General features: G+C 49.1%; 7 protein-coding genes across 7 annotated transcripts; 2 read left to right on the top strand and 5 right to left on the bottom strand.

Moving 5' to 3' along the window:
• Positions 1 to 4,002: 4,002 nt before the first annotated feature.
• PODANS_3_2070 (uncharacterized protein) lies at positions 4,003 to 7,128 on the top strand (the record flags this gene model as incomplete). The annotated part of the gene is made up of 6 exons (XM_001908937.1): positions 4,003 to 4,393; positions 4,459 to 4,709; positions 4,776 to 5,093; positions 5,162 to 5,863; positions 5,963 to 6,444; positions 6,480 to 7,128. 6 exons carry the CDS (start codon positions 4,003 to 4,005, stop codon positions 7,126 to 7,128), a joined length of 2,793 nt encoding a protein of 930 aa, XP_001908972.1.
• Positions 7,129 to 7,679: 551 nt separating this feature from the next.
• On the top strand, positions 7,680 to 8,510 carry PODANS_3_2060 (uncharacterized protein; the record flags this gene model as incomplete). Its single annotated transcript, XM_001908936.1, has 2 exons — positions 7,680 to 8,181; positions 8,350 to 8,510. The coding sequence occupies 2 exons, from the start codon at positions 7,680 to 7,682 to the stop codon at positions 8,508 to 8,510; spliced, it is 663 nt and encodes a 220-aa protein (XP_001908971.1).
• Positions 8,511 to 8,568: 58 nt separating this feature from the next.
• Positions 8,569 to 10,176, bottom strand: PODANS_3_2050 (uncharacterized protein; the record flags this gene model as incomplete). Its single annotated transcript, XM_001908935.1, has 1 exon — positions 8,569 to 10,176. One exon carries the CDS (start codon positions 10,174 to 10,176, stop codon positions 8,569 to 8,571), a length of 1,608 nt encoding a protein of 535 aa, XP_001908970.1.
• An 838-nt stretch (positions 10,177 to 11,014) lies between these two features.
• On the bottom strand, positions 11,015 to 11,704 carry PODANS_3_2040 (uncharacterized protein; the record flags this gene model as incomplete). Its single annotated transcript, XM_001908934.1, has 1 exon — positions 11,015 to 11,704. The coding sequence occupies one exon, from the start codon at positions 11,702 to 11,704 to the stop codon at positions 11,015 to 11,017; it is 690 nt and encodes a 229-aa protein (XP_001908969.1).
• Positions 11,705 to 14,984: 3,280 nt separating this feature from the next.
• Positions 14,985 to 16,705, bottom strand: PODANS_3_2030 (uncharacterized protein; the record flags this gene model as incomplete). The annotated part of the gene is made up of 2 exons (XM_001908933.1): positions 14,985 to 15,723; positions 15,792 to 16,705. The coding sequence occupies 2 exons, from the start codon at positions 16,703 to 16,705 to the stop codon at positions 14,985 to 14,987; spliced, it is 1,653 nt and encodes a 550-aa protein (XP_001908968.1).
• Positions 16,706 to 17,219: 514 nt separating this feature from the next.
• Positions 17,220 to 19,369, bottom strand: PODANS_3_2020 (uncharacterized protein; the record flags this gene model as incomplete). The annotated part of the gene is made up of 3 exons (XM_001908932.1): positions 17,220 to 18,728; positions 18,778 to 18,961; positions 19,044 to 19,369. The coding sequence occupies 3 exons, from the start codon at positions 19,367 to 19,369 to the stop codon at positions 17,220 to 17,222; spliced, it is 2,019 nt and encodes a 672-aa protein (XP_001908967.1).
• A 1,830-nt stretch (positions 19,370 to 21,199) lies between these two features.
• On the bottom strand, positions 21,200 to 22,862 carry PODANS_3_2010 (uncharacterized protein; the record flags this gene model as incomplete). The annotated part of the gene is made up of 4 exons (XM_001908931.1): positions 21,200 to 22,168; positions 22,237 to 22,399; positions 22,463 to 22,713; positions 22,788 to 22,862. The coding sequence occupies 4 exons, from the start codon at positions 22,860 to 22,862 to the stop codon at positions 21,200 to 21,202; spliced, it is 1,458 nt and encodes a 485-aa protein (XP_001908966.1).
• Between the last annotated feature and the right edge of the window lie 471 nt (positions 22,863 to 23,333).

Here is a 23,333-nt window from a genome sequence, read left to right as displayed (position 1 = left end):
TGGCTCGGGGGCTTTCCTTTAAGGGGGGGGGTTTTATTTTCCTTGTTTTTTTTTTTTTACGTTTTGGGGGATTTGGTATGAAACTGGATTATAGGAATGTAGGCTTTTTTAAGGTTAAAAGGAAAATCTTAAAAACGGTTTTCGGTTTAGAGGTGTGTGATGTGATTTATTTGTGTTTATTTACTTTTTATTTTTTACTTTTAAAACCTATACTACCGGTAAATAAGGTTAATATATAGGTAGTAACGAAGGTTATGTTTGTTTTTTGATATTTGGGGGATATTACATTTATAATTTAATAAAAGTTATTTTAGATATTTAATTAATTAATTAAAATATCCGGCTATAAATAATTCGTAAGAATTATAGATATACTTTAATTATTTAAATAAATAAGGAAAATTTTATTAACGATATTTAGACCGACTAAAACTTAAATAAAAAAAACGAATTTCTAAATTACCGTTAAATAATAATAATATAAAGATTAAAGAACTTTAATAAAAATCGAATTTATACTTTTGATATAATAATCGACGTACTATATACTATATTATAAGGTTAAAAAGTATAAAGAGGATTAAATATAAATAGTATTATACGCTTTAATTACTTTAAGAAATAAAAAGTATATTAGCGGTAATATTTTAGGAGGTTAAAAAGGAAGGACCGGCTATATCCGGGTTTAGGGAAAGGTTAAGCGGCTAGTCGAAGCCTAAGGAAGGATCTAGGAAGGAAAGATCGGAAGGAATAGCGGAAGCGTCCGCTACCGGCGGGCTATATAGGGTAGTAGGCCGCGCGAAAAACTCTCTCTTTTCCTCCTTAAAGAGCCGAGATTTGTAACGAAAAGTAATAAAGGCTCGAGCTTTAAAGGTATATAATTATATTTTAAAATAAAAAAGTTTATTTAAAGTAATTTACTTTTTGGTATTTAAACGTTTTTTCTTTTTAATTAAAAGACGGACTATAAGAATAGTTAGAAAGGGGAAGGGAAGGTTAAAAAAGAAATTTACGATTTACGCTATAAATATTATAATAGGAACGACTCGAATTAATATACGGAAAGTACCGGTCGTATCGAGGGGAAGCTATATATTAAAGATTATTCTCTTTATAATAAATATATTTAAGTATAATAAAATTAAACTTTTTAAAAAAATATATTTAATTATAACGACGGTCGGTACTCGTACGAGTCGATTTCCTTATACGATTAAATATAACGGTTAGGATAAGAGAGGAGAGGAATTTATAGTAAAGATACGGAAAAAAGGGAGATCGGTAATTATTTTAGAAATACAGTCGCCGGGGCGTTAACCTAGGAAAAGGAGCATTATATTATGATTAACCTAACGGCAGGTCGCGCCATATATAGGGCGCAAGTCGCCCCTAATTAATTATTTAAGAAATCAGGGAATAAGCCGATTAGGGCTAGGCAAAAGTGCTATAGCGCTAAGGCTTACGAGCAGTCTACAGGATGCAAGATACTAGGGATAATTAGAGGTATAGCACGACGAGTACAATGCAGATGTAATATGCTAGGAGTAATCGGGCCTATAGCAGGGCGAGCACCTTACGGCCCTAAGGTCTATATATACGGAGGAACTGGCTAGTGTAGATAGATAGTTCCGCAGTATGTAATTTAAGCTTGTATTTACGGTAGCTAGTATTTACATTGAGATATCTTGTTGTGCACTATTTAGCTGCACCGAACTAATTGTCAGAAGTTACCTTTAACTAGTATCCCTTTCAGAGGTTCTGTACAGGGGTTCGTCACAGAACCTTACTTTAAAGAGAGAAATATAATATTCTTTTTTATATATAATTTATATATTAAAAGACCTAGCAAGAAGCTAGACTATAGGAGAGTAGGCCCGTTTAAGGTTAAAAGGAAAATTTTAAAACGGTATTCGAATTAAAGTTATTTAATATAATACGTTTATAAATATATACTTTTTATATTTTATTTTTAAAACCCGTACTACCGGTAAATAAGGTTAATATATAGGTAGTAACGGAGGATAAAAAATTATAATATAAAAAAAATATTAAATTTATAATTTAATAAAAGTTAATTAAAGTATTTAGTTAATTAATTAAGATACCCGCCTATAAATAATTTATAAAAATTAAAAATAAACCTTAATTACCCGGATAAATAAAAAGTATTTTACCGGTAATATTTAAACCGATTAAAACCTAAAAAAATAAAAAACCGTACTTAGGTTCACGGAAATATATCTATAAATCTAAATACGGAAAAACCTTAATAGGAATCGAATCTATACTTTCGATATAATAATCAATATACTACCTACTATACTACGAAATTAATAAGTATAAAGGAATTTAAGCCTAACTAATATTATATGCTTTTACCGTAATAAAAAAAAGTTAAAAATATATTACCGGCGGGGTAACTAAGAAGCTAGTATTTAAATTTACGAACTATATTTATAAATTTAGATATAAAACTTCGACGGGAATCGAACTTATACCTTTAATATAATAGTGTTACAACCCTGGTGCAGGACGGGTTGTGGGGCCACGGGAGTAGGAGCCAATCGGGAGAATGTATAAGAAAGCTAATTACAGTGGAGGACGAGTAATTAGTGTGCTCAGGGCACTGAGCAGACTGAGCAGAGATGATCAGTATGCTCAGGGCACTGAGCAGACTGAGCAGAGGTGATCAGTGGTCTTGGGAGACTGATCATGGCTTGGCACGAGGTCTATATACGCGGAGGAACTGGCTGGTGTAGATAGACAGTTCCGCAGTATGCAATGACAAGTCACAATCGTGGTATTTTAGCTATTGTGATCGAGACAAGCCATTTGTTGTGCACTATTTAGCTGCACCGAACCAGGATTATTCAGAAGTTACCTTCAACCAGTATCCCTTTCAGAGGTTCTGGATAGGGGTTCGTCACAAATAGCCGACGTACTATATACTATACTACGAGGTTAAAAAGTATAAAGGGACCTAAGTATAAATAATATTATATATCTTAAGTACGGTCCAGGTGGACAGAACGGACTAATAAGATGGGGACCGGGGACCGCGGCGGGGCTCACGGTCCACGGTCTAGCATCGGCCAATCAGGAGTGGACCGAGGACTGTCTGTAAGTCAACGGTCCACGGTCCTAAGGTCTATATATACGAAGGAACTGGCTAGTATAGATAAATAGTTCCGTAGTATGTAATATAAATTATGATCGTTAGTATTTTAGTTATTGTGATTGAGATAAGCCATTTATTGTACACTGTTTAACTGTACCGAACTAGGATTATTCAGAAGTACCTTCAACCAGCATCCTTTTCAGAGGTTCTGGATAGGGGTTCGTCACAATCTGCCCATCTGAGAATCGCCAGAACCTCCGTTGTCGTTGGGCATGGCCGCGCTGGGGTCCCGCTCTCGCCGAGCCAAGACAGCCAACGCCGGAGCCAAGACCTGAGCCGAGTGCCGTAAGTGGACATATTCTTCGGGGCGGTTGCTCGTTTGCTCCGTCTCGGACATTATACTGACGATTTCAGGATGCGGAGGGATTCGCCCCGAGCAGAACATGGAAGAGATTCCTGAAGCGAATGCAACTTGAACACGGTTGTATCTCCATTGCCTCTCTACGGAGACATCAACGTTGCGCGTCTAATCTGAGAGCAGACAGGGGTGCCAAGGAGTTTGTTGGTTGTTTCTCTTTCGTTCTCACAGCAAGAGCAAGCTTGACGACCAACTGCTCTGTCATCTGCCTATCGCGTTGCTGGTCCGGGGTGCTCAAAAGCCTCACCGCTGCCCTTTCCCGTTACCATGGCTCCCGTTACCATGGCACCCGCTACCCGAGCTTCAACACCCTTCAGCCTTTCCGCGTTGGACGCCTACGAACCTCGCCGATATACCCAGTTTGGCGAAACCTGAGGATGCCACAAAAGAACTGAAGCAACTCGCGCAACGAATCAGCGGAACTTTGAATACTCGCAATGGCCCCATCGACCCCATACCCGGGAGCATGCTCGACCCCAAAGCAGCGATATTTGACGCCCGTGCCTGGACCAGAGAATTCATCAACTTCTCCGAGGGGGACCCTAAATGCGCGCCCAACCGAGCCCTTGGTGTGGCTTTTCAAAATCCAAACGTCCATGGCTGGAATACAGGGACTCAGGTCCAGCAGTCAGTCTCAAGTGTTGTGGTGGAGGTAGTCAAGAACCTGTGCGGTTCGTTACAACCGCCGAAGCAACACCCCGAAACGAATTCTGAGGGCTTTGAAGGGGTGGTGGAAGGGGGAGAGATGCTTCTTGTGTTGGGACCACCGGGAGCTGGCTGTTCGACTTTGCTCAAGACGCTCGCATCTCAAACCGCAGACTTGGAGATCGATCCAGAGTCTTACCTGAATTATAGAGGTATTTGCCAACCATCCTCGTCCCCACCTTCTGGTTCGGCTTTTAACACATGTGCTCCTCGATAGGGATTCACCCGAAACACATTCGCGGCTCCCTTCGGGGTGATGTTCTTTACAATGCTGAGCTTGACGTCCACCTAGCTCATCTTACCGTCGGCGAAACGCTGTCCTTCGCCAGCTTGGCCCGCAGTGTTCGTCACGTACCTGGGGGTTTCACACGTCAGGAGCTCGCTCTAATCAGGCGCGATGTCATGATGGCCATCTTTGGGCTGACACATACCGTAAACACACGAGTCGGCGACGAGGATGTTAAAGGGGTCAGTGGGGGTAAACGAAAACGGGTCAGCATCGCAGAGGCAGCACTGACATGAGCCAAGCTTCAGTGCTGGGACAACTCAACCCGCGGGCTTGACAGTGCCAATGCCATCAACTTCTGTCGGAATTTGCGCCTCCAAGCTGACCTTTGCGATGTTGCATCTGTGGTGTCGCTGTACCAAGCTCCCCAGTCCGCATACGATTTGTTTGATCGTGTCACGGTTATATACGAGGGAAGACAGATCTTTTTCAGCCCGGCTCAGGACGCAAAGAGATATTTTGAGGACTTGGGCTTTCAGTGCCCCGACAGACAAACAGTCCCTGACTTTTTGACATCAATGACAAGCCCTCACGAACGACGCCCCAAACCAGGCTACGAGAACTTGGTGCCACGAACGCCAGATGAATTTAGCAAAGATGGATTCAATCCCCGCAAAGGCAGAAGCTATTGCAGGAGTTAATGGTGTACGAAGAGAAGCACCCACAGCAAATACGGCTCACCGACTATCGCGGATCCAGACGACAGGAGCAGGCCAAAGGACAGCGCACGAACTCACCGTATATCATTTCATACTCGCAACAGGTTGCTTTGGCGTATTGGCGTGCCTGGAGAAGACTGTTGGCCGACCCTGCCTTCACGATTACGTCGCTGGTCTTCTTCTTGATCATAGCCATAGTCCTGGGAACCATGTTTTACAACCTCAAAGAAGACTCCTCTAGCTTCTATTACCGGGGCGGTATCATCTTCTTTTCATTGATGTTCAACGCCTTCGCTAGCCAGCTTGAGGTCATCACCATCTACGCCGAACGCCCCGTTGTCGAGAAGCATAATCGCTACGCGTTTTACCATCAATCGGCACAAGCTTTTGCCAGCTATCTTTGCGGTCTCCCTTACAAGATTATCAACATGTTCGTGTTCAACATAATGGTTTACTTTACGGCTCATCTTAGACGGGAGGTCAGCGCCTTCTTCCTCTTTTGTCTCATTACCCTCCTATCGACGCTTACTCTGTCGGCCATGTTTCGCACTTTGGCCAGCATAACCCGCTCCCTTGAGGAGGCCATGATACCGAGCGCCCTTCTCGGTATTGGATTGATTATTTACACGGGCTTTACCTTGCCCACTGCATACATGCCAAACTGGTCACGATGGATGGTCTCTATCAACCTCTTAGCTATGCCTTTGAGTCCTTGATGGCAAACGAATCTCATGAGAGGGAATTTCCGTGTGCTAGTATGATACCGCAAGGCCCAGGCTACGAAGGTCTGCCGCCTCACTCGCAGTTTTGCTCTGTTGTTGGTGCGGAGCCGGGGTCTTCTCATGTCCGCGGTGACTAAGTACATTAACCTGTCGTTTAATTACTGGAATGAGCACAAATGGAGAAACGTGGCGATTATCGTGGGGTTCATGATCCTTTTCTTTGCCGTCTATCTCGCCACCGCCGAGTTTGCACGACCGCCGAAAACCAGAGGGAAGGTACTTGTTTTCGGGAGGGCTGGAGCTGTTTCTCGCCCACGGCATTCAGTCGACTCGGATACCGAGGCTTTGGCCCAGGAACAACATGTGGTAACGGTAGAAAAGGGAACCTTGGCACCTGGCTCTACTGGCCTCACAAGAGGGAGGTCAATCTTCCATTGGGAAGATCTTTGTTACGACATCAAAATCAAGGGCGAGGAGCACCGGCTGCTTGACCACGTTGATGTTGGGTCAAGCCCGGAGTGTCTACAATTCTCATGGTACGTACCACTTCCTCTTCCGTGGACCTCACGAGGCCTCCTCCATCCACGGAAAGAGGTAGATGTACTAACAAGAGGTCCACTGTAGGGGTTTTCAGGGGCTGGAAAGACCACATTACTGATACACTCGCCGTCCGTGTTTCAGTTGGTGTCGTGACAGGCGACACACTTATCGATGGGGTCCCGACCGATGCCACATTTCAACATCAGGTTGGCTACGCACAACAGCAGGACTTACACCTGAGTACGATGACAATACGAGAGGCGCTAGAATTCAGCGCTATTCTTCGACAACCGGCTGAGACATCGCGAAAGGAAAAGCTGCTCTACGTTGATCATGTAATAGATATGCTAGAGATGCAAGACTTCGCGGATGCCATCATCGGTGTGCCTGGCGAAGGTCTCAACATCGAGCAAAGAAAACTTCTTACAATCGGGGTGGAACTGGCAGCCCGGCCGCAGCTGCTGATATTCTTCGACGAGCCCACATCGGGGCTTGATTCACAAAGCTCTTGGGTGATCTCCACGCTAATCAAAAAGCTCGCCAACAACGGGCAAGCTGTGCTCTGCACCATCCACCAACCTTCTGCTATCTTGTTCAACCAGTTTGACCGTCTCCTGTTGTTTGCCCCTGGTGGGAGAACGGTGTACTTCGGCGGTAGGTTACACTGCCCTTCCCTTTGATAAAGGCTCACCCCTAGATGAAACACAGACTTGGGTCCAAACGCGTCGACTCTCATTGAATACTTCGAACAAAATGGGGCACCACCCATTGCAGAAGGTGAGAACTCCGCAGAGTGGATGCTACAGGTCATCGAGCCACCTGACGAGGATGCTTCTACCATCGACTGGCATCATGTCTGGTGCTCCTCTCCGGGGTATCAAAGTGTCAAGCAGGAACTTGCACGACTCCGATCTCTCGCCTCGGACCAAGCTGGCGCGGTCAAGACCAACGATCGTGGAAGCCGGCATCAGGAATCTGTCTCTTCCTTTTCAACCTAATTCTGGGAGGTCGCTCTCCGCATCATCAAGTATTTCTGGCGATCTCCAGCATACATTTGGTCCAAAGTTGCCTTGTTCACGCTTTCGGTGAGACTCCTTGACCGTGTTTGTGAGGATTAACCCTGACAATCACCTAACAGTCCCTGTACCTTGGCTTCAGCTATCCCTCCAACAACTCAATCCAGGGCCTGCAGAACCAACTCTGGGCCATCTTTATTTTCTTCGTGCTCTTCATGCACTACAATGAGCAGATTATGCCCATGTTCATACCCCAGCGCAACCTCTACGAAGCCCGCGAACGACTCTCCAAAGTCTACCACTGGACAACCTTTGTGACGGCCAATGTCCTGATCGAACTGGGCTGGAGCACACTTATGGAGGTCATCATATTCTTTTGTTGGTACTACCCCGTTGGATTTGTCCGCAACTCCACGCCCGATGACCAGACCATCAGGGGGTTCTTGGTGTTTTTGTTCCTGTGGGAGTATCTCTTGTTCACGAGCACCGTCGCCCACTTTGCGATTGTGTGGATTGATCTCCCTGAAGAAGCGGGAGTGCTGACGACGCTGTTGTGGGTGCTTTGCATCTTGTTTTGTGGTATTGGCGTGCTGCCAGGGGATTTGCCCGCATTTTGGAAGTTTATGTACCGGGTCTCGCCGGCGACGTATCTGGCCGGGGGCATATGTCGACTGCTGTCGCGGGGGCAGATGTTGTCTGTGCGGACTATGAAGTGTTGCATGTGGTGCCACCGCAAAACATGACGTGTGGTGAGTTTCTGGGGCCGTTTGCCCAGGCTGCTGGGGGAAGGGTGTTGAACGGGGATGCGTTGGATCTGTGTGGCTATTGTCCGTTGGGTTCAACGGATGATTTTTTGGCTAGGTTTGAACTGAGTTATGATACCAGGTGGAGGGATTTCGGCATTGTGTGGGTGTACATTGTGGTCAATATTGTGGCGGCATTGGGCTTTTATTGGATGTTTCGAGTGCCCAGGGGGGCAGGGGCACAGAGGAAGAGGGCATGAAACAGTGAACGCTGTACTTTCGTATAGGTATCTCATTTTCTAACTTGACAGACTGATAGCATGCGTATATTCAGATTGATTGCTCACAACACCATTGCTCTTTACATCCTCAAGAGATCCGTGTCATCAGGAGCGGAATCATCAGGAGCGAAATCAGCAGGAGGGCTAGCAGCAGTGGTCCCGCTTACCAGTTGCATCCGTGGTGCCGGTAAACCACGCTTCATTCGGATCCTCCGAATGGCGCCATCACCGTCCCCTTCCTTCTCTTTCTGTTCATCATCGTCACGGTCCATCTCCTCAAAAAGGATCTTTGCTTGGGATATGATGATCTTGAGCAGCAGGTTGTCCTGGAGATACTCGGGTATATCCAGCACAGGGAACACCCGCTTGGGCTTGGACTTTTTAGTCTTTTCGCCAGTCTTCTCCTGCTCCTCGGTATTTTCCATCCCGGCATTGCCCTCTCCCACGATTGCGGGTTTCTCAACAATTACGCCGTCACCGGCGGTCGAGGAGCTCTCATCACCAGCATCGTCTTCCTTGGGATCCTCCTCCACAACGTCAGGATTGAAGCCGCGCACAAGCGCCAGAAGCGACGACATGAACAGCTCTCTGATGTAGGCGAAGCTGAATCCGTCCGTCAACTGGGCGACAAGATAGGTAATTTCTTCCTCAAACTTGTCTGCCACGATCGGCTTGCTCTCCAGCTTCTTCCTCCAGTACTCTGCGTATCTCTTCCTCGTCTCCTCGTTGGGCAGCTTGAAGTGGTACTTCCTGTCGAAGCGGCTAGGTCTCTTGGCAATTGCAGGATCGAGTTTGGACAAATGGTTCGTACTTCCAATCATGAGGATGCCCTCGTTGGACTCGAGTCCATCAACCTCGTTCAGGAAGTAGCTCCTGTACTCATCCAACACCAACGAGTCCAAATCCTCAAAGATGAGAACGCAGGGGGCCATCTTCCTGGCGTGCTCGAAAATGTACCGGATGGACCACTTTCCGCCCATGGAGCTGTCAAAGGCTTTGACGTACAGGCTTGGAATTCTCTTAGAGCCGTCTTCTTTGCCTCTGGCCTCGAGGGAGTTAATCAGCGCCTTGATGGAGGCGGTCTTTCCGTTACCAGGAAGGCCGTGGAGGATGATGCCCCTCTTCCACATGAGCCCGAGGTCTTGGTAGACATCTCTCGTGTCGAAGAAACCAATAACGTCTCTCATCAAGGCGTCTTTCATGGCTGACTCCAGAATCACATCGTCCCAAGAGGCACCCTGCACGCTCTGCCACAGAAGGGGGTCCTTGATCCAGTCGCCGTTATCGTAGACGTATATCTCGTTGTGGAGAGTGCATGACCAGTCGCCTGCTGCGAGAAGAAGCCTGTCAGTGTCGAGGTGGTGGCCAAGCTCATCTACCTTGTCTGCGTCGTTGGGAGCGAGGAGGTAATGCATGACATCGTTGCCACAGTCGGTGTTTTGGACGACGCATTTGTAGAGGATGAAGGTCAAGTCTTGCCAGGTGTAGAGCCAGCGGCCGAAATAGATCTTGTCAATCAGGGTTCCTCCTGGTCGGTCAAAGGGCTTGGGGCTGGCTTTGTAGGCGCGGACAGCGTCAAGGTAGAAGCCGGGGACGTTGTGGGTTGGCACGTCATTGGTCCCGGAGGGGTTGTAGTTGTCCTGAACGGCGGTTGCGTGACCTGCGGCTGCATAGCCTAGCAGGTCCATCTCGCCTCCTGGTCTCGCTCTGGTGACATGGTGGTCGGGATGGATTTCTTTGATGATTTGGTGCGTGTGGAGGAAGACGTCCTTGCGGGTGGAACTACCAGCCTTGGTCCTGTGATGGTTCTCGTTAGGAATTTTCGCGAAAAGGAAGGTGGGAGATCGGCTACTTGCCATCTATCGAACGCGCGATAGCGATTGACCACCGCTGATGGGTCTACTAACTCCCTTGATTGAGCCATGATGGATACAGTCTTCAGTGTCTGGTTAGTAGCGAGAGTGTGTGAGTTCAGAGAGTTATCGGTTCGAGTGCACGTTAAATAGTCCTTTGCTATACTGCCGCTGTTAATAAGCAGGGTGGCTTGGCTGTAAGTTCTGCCTGGAGATGCTTAGGAGGTGGGGTGAAGCTTGTCGTATCAGACGACCTCACACACTGAACGGTTGGTCCTGCAAAGATCTTCTGCCAACAGTCTGCGAGGGCCACCTTTTTCGGGCCAACTCCAGTCAGCAACAGCACAGCCGACTTCGCCACTTCATTAACCAACAGTACCGACATGAGGCGGTGAAGCAAACTATCGCAAATCTGTCCGGAAAGACTAAGAGACATCCACCTCTTTATCCCGGCAAAGATAGCGGATGCTATGCTCTAGATCGACGCCAGCCTTTCTCAAAATCTTGGTTGTGAGAGGCATTCCGATGGCAAATGAATTCCCATGGAAGCGGACGTATTCTTCGTAGTTGCGGGGCAGACCATCGCTCGATTCCCACTCATGAGCTTCCCCCCCGTTGTCTTCCTCTTCGTCGCCCTCCTCGGCCTCTGCTTTCTGCTCTGCATACATGGCTTCTACCTCGTCGCGGAATTGGCACTGGGCAAATCGTGAATCACAACACGATGCGTGTCGTGTTCTACCAAGGCGTTGCCAGCTCTACAGTCAAGCATGACCACACCTCGCTTATTGATCTCGTTTGCTGCGTAGACAGCATCTTGAACAATCGTCTTCCAGAGCTCCTTGGGCGGAGCGTCGGAGGCGGGAAGATCTGGGAGTTTTTCTAGGATGAAGCCTCGGATGGATTCCATGAAAATACCGAAGATGCTGAACTCGGGTCGTCCAGCCAGGGCTGGATCAGCCGTTTGCGCCTGGATGAAAACGTGGGCATAAAGCCTTGGAATGCATTTCCCTTGCAGATCCCTGAACCGTCCATACGCCCTTGTCTCGCTGTCGAACTCCTCCAATGTTGTGCGATACAGGCCTGCTTCGTATCTACCCAATGCCTCGTGTGATTGCGGTTCTTCGTCGCCTAGCTCATACCATGCGGACCACAGGCCTTGTTTCTCTACTGCCGTAATTTCGTCGAGGAACGGCCTTAGTTTGTCCTTTCGTACAAAATCTTCCCATGCCAATTGGTCATGGGGTCCATGGGGTCGAAGAAGCCCTCTCTGTCCCATGGGAAACGTCGGGGGGTGTCGGGGATCGAAGAGCTTGAGAATAGCCGTCATGTTGCCGGACACGGCCGCGGGAAACTCGACCTCCATGACCGGCGATAGCCTTCCTCCGAAGCATCTTCTGGTAATAACGATTGGTAGGGGGCTAATTCCGATGTCTTGGTGGCCGCTCCACGTTACCTCGAGGGAGTGTTCGGTCTGAGGCTTGTACGGGAATGGGGAATAATTCGGTAGTGCTCGCGCTTCCTGCGGCGGTCTTCTTCAGTCAGGTCCCGATATTGTATAACAGAACAGGTTATGAATACTTGCCTCGGGGAGGTTTCCGCTGACACGGATCACACAGTTGTTTCGATCTATTCTTGCGGATTTGGAGTGTTCAGATTGTTGTCCGTTGCAGGTGGTGGAGTCCAAGGACCTGTCTGACCAACAGGAAATTTAGCAGATGCCTGGTGACTCGGCCCAATTCTATTAGGTAGGTAAGCATGAGGCCACATGCACTGGGAACTTTATTCAACCAACCTGGAATGGAAGAAGCTCCAGCCCCGGGCGGTAATCCTTAGGGGCCTCGGTTAGGTTGGGTTTATAGCACTATGCCGCTGAAACCCCCGACTTTTACGCAAGCCCTAAACGCCACAAATTAGTTCCACAACGTAGCATCTGGCACAAATCAAGTCTAAAAACTCTTGCGTCTCCCCTATGTCAACCGCTTCAAATACATCTGTCGACCTAAATGAGAGTGCAACAGATGTGGATCTTCGACCGGCACAACGTCACATTGCTTCTCATCATATCTGGTGCAAGTAAATCTAATCTATTGAGCATTCTAAGGATAGCCAAGAGATCAACACGCATGATGATAATTCAGAAGCAGCGTAATGCAAAGTATTCACCCCGATCAAGACGTAACAAAGCTCTTCCTGCAAATAAATCAACAAATGAAAAGTTCAATGCCCCAAAAAAGTCAAAAAACCCATCCCCGATGAGACATTGCAAATTCAACGAAGTATCTCCACACTCGCCCAAGAGACTACAAAAACAGAACTCCTAATGATTGATTATGTGGTAGTGATAGCGATGATAATGCCTGCCCTCATACCAGCTGCTGCGGCGGCTTGTCGTGTAGCTGCGTTCGATTCTCGCCGGCCGTGACGCCAATAAGCTCGGACTGAGGAGATCATCCGAGGAGCCGAAACTCCATCTCCTCACTGTTGTTCGTCTTGTAGTAATGATTGAGCCCGGGCGGGAACAGAGGTCGCAACCGCGGGATGATACATAGCCAGTTCTCTCCTCAATGTGCAGATGACGGCGGGAGCAGTTGTGGTAATCTGTCGCCAACTCGTGCCCGCAACGGTAGTAGTCGATCCATTTGATGCACATTTTAACTTTGTCTGTACGAGTGTATAGTTTGCTTGTCCTTGATGTAAAGTAGGTTGCGTAAATCCAAAATTGAAAGGCAGATTCAAAAAATTGCGGTTCGAAGGTAGGGGGTTGAAGTGCGATCGGTTTCTACTATATAGCCCTCACTCACCTCATCACTCAGCAAGCCTGGCACTCTTTCTCAAATGCGGATTGAGCCATGTCATTTTATTGCCTCGCAATGGGATCTGGTCACCTTGTCAGGTGAAAGTCTCACCGAAGTATTATATAGGCGCAAGGCCGCAGCATATTCATGACGCAGACAACACATGCTCGCCCGTAGGAGGTGAGGGTACTTGGTATCCAATACATTGTGTGGGAAAGGCTGAAGTGAAGAACGTAAATTCCACCGCTTGACCTGTGACCAAAACAGAAATTGAAGAATGGATGTACAAGGCGAATATAAAGTTGGCGTGTAAATGACGCTGTCGGCCGCTTGTGGTGGCTTGCAACATGGTTGGCCTCCAACCGGAAAATGACTGGGGGAGAACAGTGATGCAGTCCCACGATCCCAGGTTCCTATGACCTGTGGCACAGCCCGCTTGAAATCAGGTGTTGGCAAAGCTCAAGGCACACCAAAACATCATGCGTTGGCCTTCAGCCTGGTAATTAAATGGAATCCATAGCCACCACACATCCATGATTTGTGTAACACCGAAGAGCCTCAACAGGTGTCTAGTTTCACGGTTGCTTAAGTTTGTCCCTACGTCTATCTAATAGCTAAAGCAATCAGATAAAAACTCTAACAGACAAACATAAAGGCCAAGGGTAGGTGCATTTAACCAGTGCCTTTCTTTTTCGCCCTGAAAAAAATACAGGAAGCAACTCCAAACTCCAGGTGGAGTCCAAATATCACCCACCACGGCTTTGATTGTGGGCTTCATCCATGCCCGTGTCCAACGCCTTGTTGAGATATCTCTAGTCCGATGAAAAGATAGCAGCTATCCTATGAAATCTTGTCTAGCCCGTGCACGTAATCATGACAAGCCTTGTCTAAACAACCTAGTAACAAAAGGATTGGGAGAAAAAAGGAAAGAACCGAGTGCCGATTGCTCAACCACCAGATGCAGAAGGACAAGATGTGAGGAGATGAGAACCTACGTTCAAGGTGATACCCCAAAGACGTGGCCCCTTAATCGAGAATCCTAAATATGTAGCAAGTCGTTCCCAGCCCCAGCCACCCAAACACCACTCCTAAGAATACTGCGAGGTAAGTGAGAAGAATGCTGGCCTCCCTGATTCGAACCCTGTTCAGGTAGAATGTGTTAGCGACGTCAGTGCTCAGGTAGCAGAATAAGGAGTCTGCGCCCTGACCATTGAGCCACCGGCACTGTCTTTCTGATTATTGGAAGGAGGTCCTGCTTTTGATCCTTTATGTCTGGGGTGGCATGTCCCAGGGGAGGAAGGGGCAACCAGACAGGGTGCTCAGAGTGGCTAGGGCTTCCAGGCGCTCGGAGCCGTGTATCGGCCTCTTGGAGCACACCCGATTACCCTTTGTCAATACCTGGGAACTCTTCAGATACTTTCGTCAGACAGGACGTGGTCCCGGCTGGCTGGCAAATGCTAGGTGTAGGCTGGCCATCTTTATGGCGTACCTATTCATCGGTCAAACCTTGTTCTTTTCCTGGTTTGTGACCCCAGAAGGCCTTTAGAATTGTTTGTCCTCTTTCCATGCGTCATGCTTGACCGAGAAAGAAAAAGAAACAATGCTAACAATCTCTACACGAAATTAGGTACCACCGTTGAATGCCTTCGATATGGCCTTCCTTCTCGAGCCAGGAACAAACCAACCACGACGCAACAAGATAGCCAATCTCGACGACACGAACGAGTCAACTTCCAGCGCACTCAAGGCGACCGGACACAGGCAAAGGTAGAATCCAAACACCAGAATAGAATGGGCAAGTCGAGAACGAAGCAAATTTAATATACGCTTGTACCTATACTATCTTGACTATGGCAAGGTTGAAAGCCCCAACAAATCTGCACTTTCTTCCAGATCTTGGGAGATGTTCGCGTACACGCCCACAACTTCATCAACAGTCCACCTAGGTGCCAATCTACGAGTCGTCGAAGTAAGAGCGTTCGTCAGCAGCTCAATCTCCTCCGAAGACTTCCCCAGCGTGGTAACCATTGACCATATACATTTCTGTGCGCTCAATATGTGTTTGGGCAGTTTTTTGAGGTCTTCTGCGGATTTGTCACTCAAGCCAGATTCGCGCGCCTTCGTGAGAAGCCTGTTCCATATAGCCAACTCCACCCTGTCGTGATAATACCTCTCCGGGTATATGTGGAAGACGATGGAGGTGGCCTTTTCCAGCCCTCTTAGAAGGACTTCCAATTCTCTCATCAAAATATTAAGATCGACCCTCGCGGCCGAAATCCATGACCGCGTCCTGTCCAGATTCGTTACTACCAAATCCCGCAACCGGCGTCTTCCTAGCTCGTCGAGCTCCACCGTCTCCTTCTTTGTCTCCTCACTATCGACTTTCGCGGTCGGTAAAACTGTGCCTCGAGGTCTGGAGCGGAGGATCTTTGGCGATGTAGATTTCTTCCCGGCCGCCAGCTCCTCCTCAGAAGGCCTCAGAGCTTTCAGCTGCTTCGACTGGTGGGCCAAGTCCACGAGTTTCAAGTCCTCTTCTTTTATCTTTGTGTGAAAAAGCCGTATTCGTTTCTGGAAGTCACCAATCAACCTAGAACCCCCACTAGTAAGCTCCTGTTCTATGACAGCAACAAGGTTCCCCAGAGACTTTTTACTTACGCCTTTGTCTCCAAAGCCATCCTTTTCCAGACTGCCCACAACTCCTCGCCAGCCATCGTGCCTCTCTCCCAATCCGAGTCGTACACCAAACGCCACAGTTCTTTGAAAGAATCGTGAGACTTGTACATCTCTGCACTTTCCACCAATATTTGCTTGCAGATCTGGGCCGTGGCTACAAAGCCCCCTTGCAGGCTTTCCACCCTCTTCAGGTATTCCGGCCCTCTGTCCTTCTCCGATTCAGCCCTGCCTCCCCATAGAAAAGCCACCACGTTGTCGAAAACGCCGGGTTCGTGGGAAGCCCAGTGCTTATCTCGTGTCCTGCCGTAGGGGACCGAGGTCAAAAGATCCTCTCTGATCTCTCGATAGATATAAGGAATCGTGGGCCTCAAAGTCGCATAGATCAATACACCTGATAAGGCAAATAGGAAGGTGTACAGGGCCCAAGGACGGATCGCGCGGAGTACCCGTAATGGAAGCTCCAATAAATACTGCAGTACACTGAGGGCAGTGTCTAGTACCCAGAGAAGCACGGAGAAGACAAGGCGCTTGGCTTCCTCAAAGCGGTTGTCGGGCGGGTCCGAGTCCCAGTCTCGAGAGTAACCCCCCCGTCTGGAATCATACTCTGGATCCGAGGGGTTTGATTCATCCGAGTCGGACGTCGAGGGACTTTCTCGGGCCTGGGTCCTTGGTGTAGGATAGGGCTGTCTTTCAAACTCATAGGTATCCAGCGGAGGGCTTCTGTACGTCGTACTCGTTGTTTTCCCTCCAGACACTGATTTTTTGTTCGAAACATACGATCTGTTGTTGTAAGGAGAAGCCTGCAGATAGGCTTCATAGTCCTCATCATCGGTCGACCCTGAGGAGGGCGACGGCGGACGAAAGGAATTGTCGTAGCACGCACGATACGGGGACATCTTGACGGATGAAAGAGTGGTGCTACTAGGGGAACGATAAAAAGGTATGGAAGCGCAAGCACCGGAAAAGCGAAAAACTAGAGAGGTCGGTCTCGGGGTTCAGATTCGAGCCTCGATGCGTATGTACTCTGCAGACAAAGAGGTGATGCATGCATCGACGTCACGACCCTCCTGTGAGGTTTAGAGTGTGGATTGTTTGCATTCCCTTTCCATACAATGCGGTGTTCATGCCACTGCCGACAAGGACTGCCGTACTGTTCAAATCCTGCAACCGGTCAACAAAGCCACTGGCGAGTTGGCTCGGGTCAACCCCATTTCGGCATTTTGTTCAGAACTCCTTTGTTCCTGGCCACACCAGAACGCCAACTCCAACAACACACAAGAGGAACCATGGAATTGACCATGAGTGCATTGTTGAAAGCTTTTGCGCGTCTTGGGCCCAAGCAAACGGATACCAATGGATCGACATTAATAAGTAGCTGTAGCCGAGCTATCTGTAAGATAAGAAATAACATCAGCAAGGCGACGAAACTCCTCTGCTGTGTCCCATAACCGCGCTAGCTCTGCTGTGAAGCGTTATCGGACTTCCACCACTCCCGGTCGGTGTTCCCCTGCTGCTGATAGCAGCCAAAATGTTGCCTCTGTTTTCTAGACCAATGTCCAAGAAGTCCCAGCTGTAGCTTCGCTGGGAGGACTCCCCTTCCCTTGAGCCTTCCTCGTCCTTCTTGTTCCTTCCCGTTGTTGAGAGGCTCCAGTTGCTTGTTCTACTTGGGCTGCGCCAGGGGATTCGAACTGTGAGGTCTCTTCTCATGTTGCTGGATGAGAGCTTCTCTTTGAGCACTGGGCCGATTGGACGAAGGGAGCGCTTGGATGGTTGCGGTTTCAGGTGCGCTGTGGGTGGGGTGGTCATCGTCGCCGCGAGGTTGGTTGTGCTTGCTGGACCCTGGGCGTCCTTTTCTCGCGACGGCAGTGGGTGGGTAAGGATGTCATCGTTCTGGTATATCTCGGTGACCTCAGGAAGGGTTCTGATGCTCTTGGTCTCGATGGCAATATCCGCGCTCTCGGCCAGCCCAATGATGTCGCGGTTGAGCTCGGTTTGTGTTCCGACATGGACCGTCGTCAGTGGCCTTGATCTCTGTCCATGATCGAGCGAGGCCGACATTCGGGACTGCTGGGGTGTGGAAAGTCTGTCCCTGACGCAAGATACGCAGGTCCGTCTGTTGATCAAGAAGAAGATCAGAAAGTTCCAGACCCCTTGGATTGATAACGCAGCGGTAGAGGCTACGTATGCTGGGAAGTTTGTGTCTCCATGAAGAATCTGGTTGACGCGAAAGATGCTGCTTGGTATCCATGTGGCCAGAATTGCAAAGGCGGAGAGGCCCGCAGTCAGTAGATATGACCGCTTGACCGGGTCGTCGATGGTAAATGCGCTTATGATCTCCCTTAAGCCATTCACACTCTGAGGTTCCGCCGTTCGAGGTTCCAAGGTTCCGTCTTGTTCACTAAGAGTTGGAGGAGGGGAGGGAGCTCGGCGGGGGTTGAGCCCAAAGGCACGCATGTAACTTGAGCTTCGTTTCGACGGTGCACTGGCTACCCTGGTTGGTAGGGCAGCTCTTGTAGACCGGCTGTGTTGGGTTCGGATCGATCGGCTTGGGCGGGTGTGTATAGACCGGCTGTTGCGGGTGTGGCTAGACTGCGCACGAGTGACAGTCATAGGCATCGGCGCGAGGGGGTGAGTACCGTCGGGCGATTCTGGAAACAGGGCGCTACTAGTAAATGGGGACAGAGGCCAGTCGCTCAATGACAAAAAGGACTTCCTGTCGCGCGGTATGGGTTGGAGGATGGGTGGGTGTTCGGGGCTTGCTCTCAGAGGAAACTTCGTGTCAACATCGTTTCGGGATCGAAATATATGGATCCCAAGACCTAGGTAGATCAGGAGAGTGCCCAAGATGCAGATCCAGACTGGGAGGTACTGGGTGTAGATCCGTAGCATTTGATGTGAGGAATCAATCCAACACCATATCTGATTGTTTGTCAGCTTCGTTGGACTGGATCAGAGCGATCCAACCTACCCTAGCATTGCCATAGTAACCCAGGGCGAGCAAAATACCGGCAGAAATTCCTGGTCCACCATAACAGATCGAGCAGTATACCCACCACCACCTCTTAAAGTGTCCCGGGTCGGCACCATATCGAAATACAATCAGCACGTTGATAGCCATAGCAAACGACCACCATGGATTGGACTGCAAGAACCTGTTCAAGTCCATTGATTAGTCCCTACGGATAATGTCCACCTGCCTACCCGACCAGTACTCAAGACAACAGGCAAACTCACATCTGAAACAGAAATCCCTGCGCGTTGCACAACCCCTTGTCCCCATTCTGAATAGCCGTTCTTAGGCCATCCTGAGTCATAAAGGTAGCCACCGATGAGAATACATTCGCGACTGACGAGCACACCAAAAAGCAATTTGGAACCGTCCGAACAGAACGGAACAAAGCAAAGGCCACGAACACTAGCGTGACGGCAGCCAGAGAGACAGACCCCAGCGCCCGCTCGATTGTCACCAAAAGATCGGTTTGTTCCTCGGTCAAAATCAACAGGGGGCGGACCGAGTCGAGGGTCGTGGTGTTGGCTAGAAAAAACGGGATGACGGGCATCTTCGGATCGGACGAAAGAAAAGGACGGGTATTTTCAGTAACAAAAATAGAAAGAAGAAACTCTAATCGAGACGGTTGTTGTTTGTGTTAAAACATGTCGTTTGGGACAAGGAGAAACGGCGAGATCGACGAGATAGAGGATATTTTCGAGCGCGAAGTCAATGCCACTGGTGCTTGGAGCAACTTCAGGTGGTGGAATTGGAAAAGATCTTGATGAGAGGTGTGGGTCAGTCTGGGGAAAATGTCACGCAGTTGTCGAAGCCAACCTACAACTTGGAAAAAAGGGAACTTGCAATGCCCAATAGACGCCGACGATGAGAAATATGCAGAATTGGTGAAATGAAATCCGGAACGAATCAAGGAAACATGGTTTGATGTTCTGTGTTAGTGGAAGCCCGTGATATCGTCGCGGTGTTCGACTTCCTTCACGAGAACCTGAATGAATGTATGCAAAGTATGTACAAAAAGGGAGCCTCACAGCTCGATCAACTCGCCAAAGAAGGTTAAACGCGGGAGGGGTGGGGAAGCCATCTATATACACCATCCCTCAATACCTTACCTACCACCTAACCAGAACAGTTGGAGGTGCTACAGTCTTCAATTGAGTTTGAACGGCGTGTGGGTGTAGGTGTGCGGCGTCATAAATGAAAGGTGAGGTCGTGGGACAAGCCCAGTTGTTTGTGTGGTATGTCACCTTATTCGAACTGCTGCTACATGCAATGGATCCTTCCGAGGTCTTTTTGCACTCAGATTCCAGCTTGTTTGCCTACTGCACCACAAATTCAAACTCAGTGAGTGGCCAAGAGAGTCAGGGGAGGTGTGCTTGCGGTTTGCTGACGCCGCTGCTCACTCTTGGCTGATCTTCAGGAGAAACGCGCGCAGAAATATCTGCCGGCAGATGTGTAGATCAGGTTGAGCTCTCGTGAATGGCTCGACGGAGCTCTGTATAGCTCACCTTCGGCAAGTCGGAGGCGCAACCGAGGCAGGTTCCATTGGGTAAGCGGTTGGTCCAGCTCGCTGGCACCAGAGTTATTAAATCTGGAGAAGTCCCAGGCCATTTATGGCACTCCAGTGCACCTCTACCAGCCGATCTGGACCCGACTGTCTAAATTTACGACGAGTAGTAGAAAGCATCGGTTGAAGCTCAATCGCCTGAAGGTTTAATGATGTACGACGGAAACATCAAGCAATTGCATTTCCGAGGGCTAACATCACCTCAACTCAAACCCCACAAACTTTCTTTTTTCAAAAAATAAAAAGATTCATGACATGGGTTGCCGATCAAGCTGCGGTGCCAAGCAAAGCACGCGAATCTTCCTAGTACTACGGCATGTAGCCATCTTGAGTATACGCAAAAACCAGAGAAGCAGAGGACTGAGCCCGACGGTGTCTACCAGGTAGGCGCTGACGTGCATCAACATCAACGGGCTGGAAGAGGGGGTTGCAGCGCAGCGGTAAATTTAGAAGCAACCCAACCGAGCAGCACAGAAACGGATTCCCCTGGCATACGTTGAACTTAATATCGGGGTCCTGGGCAGCCGATTCTTATCCCCTTTTGTCATCATCGCCTTGACATGGCGAAAAGGAAGACACGGTCCTCGGTGAAGGGCAAGCATCGGCAGGTCTAAGGCACAGTGCTGCGTAATCCACCGCTTTGCCGGAATCCTCTGATCTCTAGACAAACAATTGATTCCATTGTCTCTAGAAGGCCGTAAGTGATACAATGTAAAAGAATCATCTTTCGCACACTCATTGATCCTCCCTAGCCCTGTAAAATCCCATTAAGGTGCTATAAATGTTGATCCCTTAGGATAAAGTCAGACAGTCTCTCTACAAGGTGTAAAGGAACTCCGGGTTGGCGTCACCCAAATCCCCAATCTCCGCCTTCGTCAAACCCGTCAGGCGATGATCAAGGAGTCCCTGCTTTCGGTCGAGATTCTGAAAGTACAAATACCGGCAGAGTATGTAGCTTCCACCACCCAGAAACAGTGCCATATACGCGATCACGGTAATGTGGCCGGCAAGGAAACGTGGAGCACCGAACCACAGATTACAAGATACAAGTCCGTTGAGGTTTCCCCACCCGATCACCAATCCCAAAACAATGCCGCGTTTGTAGGATCCCTCCGTGTTGTTGGCCACCCACGCAATGGTGAGTGGTATGCTAGCATAGATGCCGACAGCGCCAAAAAAGGCCCCCAGGTACTGAACAATTGGATTGGAGGAGGCAACGAGGAGGATGAAGCCAGAGATGCCAACGCAGGCGAGGCCCATGTTGTAAATACCGCGTTTGCGGTGTCTATCGCTGAACACGCTGACCACAATAGTCACCAAAGCTGCAACAGCATAAGGTGGGACGCTGAGCAGCTGGTTCTTGATGATCTGGGAAGGGTCGGTAAATGATAGGTTCGAGATAATTGTAGGGAGGAACAGACTGAGACTATAAAGCGGCATCATGGGGCCCATGTACACCACCATAGCAAGGTAGGTCTTCGTGTCCTTGAGGGCTTGCCAAACGTAGAGCATCTTGAAGTTTTCGTGATGGGCCGAGCTTTGCTTGTCCCGGTCCAGCCTGCGGAGGACGCGCTCTTGATCGGCTTCCGAGAGAAACTCTGCCGTGTCAGGAAAGTCCTGCACCATCCAAAATGAGGCGATGGCAACAACAATGGTGAGGGCGCCTTCGAGGATGAAGATCCAGCGCCAGCCAGCGAAGCCGCCGATACCGTCCATCGTTGAAATCGCCGCCGCGAGGAGACCGCCAAACGACCCGGCGAGGGCGGCGAATGAAAAGAAAAGCGCCTGGGTCACAACGGTTCGTCAGGTTTTATGCGCTCCATTGGGCGATGGAGATGAAGGGGACTACTCACAGCACGTAGGGCAAACTCATCCCGCCGGTACCAACAGGAGATGAAGTAATTGACACCGGGAAACAACCCCGACTCAAAAACGCCCAAGAAGAATCGAGCTGCCATGAGCCCGCTCCAGTTCTTCACAAGGCCCATGGCGGTCATGCAACCACCCCAGCCGACCCTACATGCACGGTCAAAATCTTGTTCAGATCTCGAGACCTAACCAATGAAGGCTCATGCTTACATGATCAGGGGCAAGAATATTGAGGGACGCATCCGCTTGAGCAGAACATTTGCAACGGGCTCGAAAGCCGAGTATGCCACAAAAAAGATCATCAACGCAGCACTGTAACCGAGGTTAGACATGATAATATCGTTCGTCATGTTGTCAATCTTGGCATTTCCAATGTTGGTGCGGTCCAAAAAGGCAAGAAGGTAGAGGAAACAGAGCCACGGCAGGAGGACGAGGTCTAGGCGACGGACCAATTTGCGGTCCTAAAGCAGCAAAACACGGTGGTTAGCAGCCAAATACACCTCAGAACTGGCATCATCGAGGGCTCAGTACATACCACGGCAGCTCTTTCGGATTCGGACAGTCCGGCATCTGGGTCCGGTCGAACAATGACAGCAGATAGTGAGGTCATGTTTTCTGCTGCTGTGGCTGATATATTATTCGTACGAGAGCTTGATGGCATCAGCTTCCACCTCGTGTTCGATAGTGTATAGGATGGTAATGCGGATGCAAAATGTGTGGTTGAACCATAGGGAATTAGTAGGATTGGTGAAGGTTGGAAAACGTTGGTTCAGGATGGGCTACCACGGGATAGCCTAACAAGAAATCGCGTCACGGGCCTGCCTCTGAAATGATTTGGCATGGGAGGAAGGAGCAGGTCGCTAGGCATTTCGAATGGTGTCTCGTTGCATGAACACTTATTAGGGCGCAGTCAGCTGTCTGGTTGGGGAGTGTTATTCTATGACGGAAGGCAAAGATATGATGGACCCAGGCAACTACAATGTTCAAGCGCCAGCTGGCCACGAGTGCACCTGGATTAGGTGTCTCAGCGTAAGGTACCCGACCTCAGGTACCATGTAGGTAGTCCTGTCCTTGGGGCATG

This window comes from Podospora anserina, chromosome 3, assembly GCF_000226545.1.
Source record: "Podospora anserina S mat+ genomic DNA chromosome 3, supercontig 2".
In the NCBI taxonomy this organism is placed as follows: Eukaryota; Fungi; Ascomycota; class Sordariomycetes; order Sordariales; family Podosporaceae; genus Podospora; species Podospora anserina.
Note: the sequence above shows the minus strand (reverse complement) of the source record. Positions and strands in the feature narration are given on the sequence as shown.